The sequence below is a fragment of the Melampsora larici-populina genome (genome assembly GCF_000204055.1).
Source record: "Melampsora larici-populina 98AG31 unplaced genomic scaffold MELLAscaffold_56, whole genome shotgun sequence".
NCBI lineage: Eukaryota > Fungi > Basidiomycota > Pucciniomycetes > Pucciniales > Melampsoraceae > Melampsora > Melampsora laricis-populina.
In genome coordinates this window covers 16,396-18,343 of record NW_006768820.1, presented here as the reverse complement: position 1 = coordinate 18,343, position 1,948 = coordinate 16,396, and the positions used below count along the sequence as shown (strand labels likewise).

The 1,948-nt window shown below is 34.4% G+C and overlaps 1 protein-coding gene across 1 annotated transcript; it reads right to left on the bottom strand.

The window, feature by feature from the left end:
* Nucleotides 1-311: 311 nt before the first annotated feature.
* Nucleotides 312-623, bottom strand: MELLADRAFT_111636 (uncharacterized protein; the record flags this gene model as incomplete). Its single annotated transcript, XM_007415991.1, has 1 exon — nucleotides 312-623. One exon carries the CDS (start codon nucleotides 621-623, stop codon nucleotides 312-314), a length of 312 nt encoding a protein of 103 aa, XP_007416053.1.
* Between the last annotated feature and the right edge of the window lie 1,325 nt (nucleotides 624-1,948).

Sequence of the window (1,948 nt, the reverse complement as noted above, 5' to 3'; positions counted from 1 at the left end):
AATCATTAGGCATTTGGTTCCACTAAGGCAGGTCTCCAATGTGTTGCTTCAGTATTACTCATCAATCTTCTTCTTCTGTTATTAGATAATTGGGTGATTTGATTAGGTCATTCATTTGAGTTTCCTGTTGATCTTGATTGAGGATTTGAATTAAGATCAGTCGTTTGAGGAATAGATGATCTTGGTATCACGTCTTGATTTTCAGTTGATGGATTAGGTTCAGGTATCTCAAAACATTGGAATAAGCCAACATGTTCAATCCTATTATCAAGTCTATCTGTTCTAATTGGAGGATTTGAATCGATAATAAATCATGATGATTGATCATTAGCTTGACGTTCAGGAAGATTATCATAAGGATTTGGTAATCCTAAAGCTTCAGCTATAGTCATAGTATTATGATGAGCAGCTGCTTCTAACAATAATGGATGCGGATCTGATCCTAAATCAATATTATCAATAAAATTAGAATCTCTACCTCTTCTCACTCTAGATTGTTGACCGTTTAGTAATGAAGTGATAAACAATGCAGTGTTTTGATCTGAATCAGAATTGTTTAATAAATCAGATGGTTCTGTAGTTTGTTGATGAATCTGAAATTGATGAAGGTCTACTTGGTTCATTAAGATTAACTGACATCAGATTGTTTTGTGGATCTTGAAAATGAGTATTGAAAGGATCAAGTCCTTGTGAATTTGATGATGGTCTTTGATTGATATCCACTCAATTGGTAGGTGGTGTAGGTGGTAAATGAATAGGAGGTGAAATTGGTTGATTGTTTGTTACTTGACTTCCTTCTTCGGATTGACTTTGAGAAGTTGTAGGTTGAAGGAATTGTAAAAATTGAGTGGGAATTGGTGTTTGAGATTGACAATGTTGTCTAGCTTCTTGTAAGGATTGATTGTATTCTTCTCTTAATCTTGCATTTCTCTCATAGATTGAGATTGACCGTTCAGGTTGATTTGTTTGTGATCCCGGTTCAGGAGAAAGTCAATCTTGTGATCTTAATTCAGATGGAGGTCTAACTTCTCTTCTTCTTCTATTGAAATCTTTGATTGCTCTAGCATGAGGTCCAAACATCAAGACTGAGTTTCTGGTAGATTGAATTGGATTGGGAGGTGAAGGTATTTGGTTATTTGGAGTCCGTTGTTCTTGTTGTTGTCTTGATCGATCTCTCTGTCTGTTGAGTTGTTGAGTTAGTTCTGGTTGTCTTTGTATCAGATTCTCAATAAATAGTATTTGACTACTTCACTCCATGACTGTTGACTTTGACAAAGACGGTAAAGTGAAATGTTTTAAACACCCTTTCAGCTCAACTTGGCTCACCCCAATTGAACCAGACAGAACACTTAAACTAAACTACTTAAGTCTACAAAACTACTTAAATCTAACCCAAATCAAATAATCATCTTCATCCAACACTTCCTTTCACTTATTCCTCCAAACAACATATCCATAGCTGAGTTCATGATTCTGGGTCTAAGCAAACAAAAGCAAGTATCCTCAAAATGGTGTGGTTTGAACACTCAGTCAGTACATAAAAGACTCAGTACACTTACAGGTATGTAGCTGGTTTGTATCATTGCCTCCCATAAAATCTCAAATATCATCTGATCAAGCTCTTGAGGATCAGTTGAAAAGACACAAAACAATTGATATCAAGTCAAGATATGTAGTTCTTTATGAATCCAACTTGAAAAATTCTAGCCAATTTCTGTAATACAAAATCATTCAAGTTGCAATGGAATTACAAATAGCAGAAAACATAAAAGATAGTTGAATTTATGATGATCAAATGATATAATTTAGACTCCAAAAGTTATTGTCTTCAACACTTTTTTCTGTATATCTAAGTATATCTCCTTATTAGACAAGTATGCCTTACACTTATTGTTTTGACTTTCACTATTTGAATCAAGGTAAGATATGGCTGTGTTTGACTCACCAA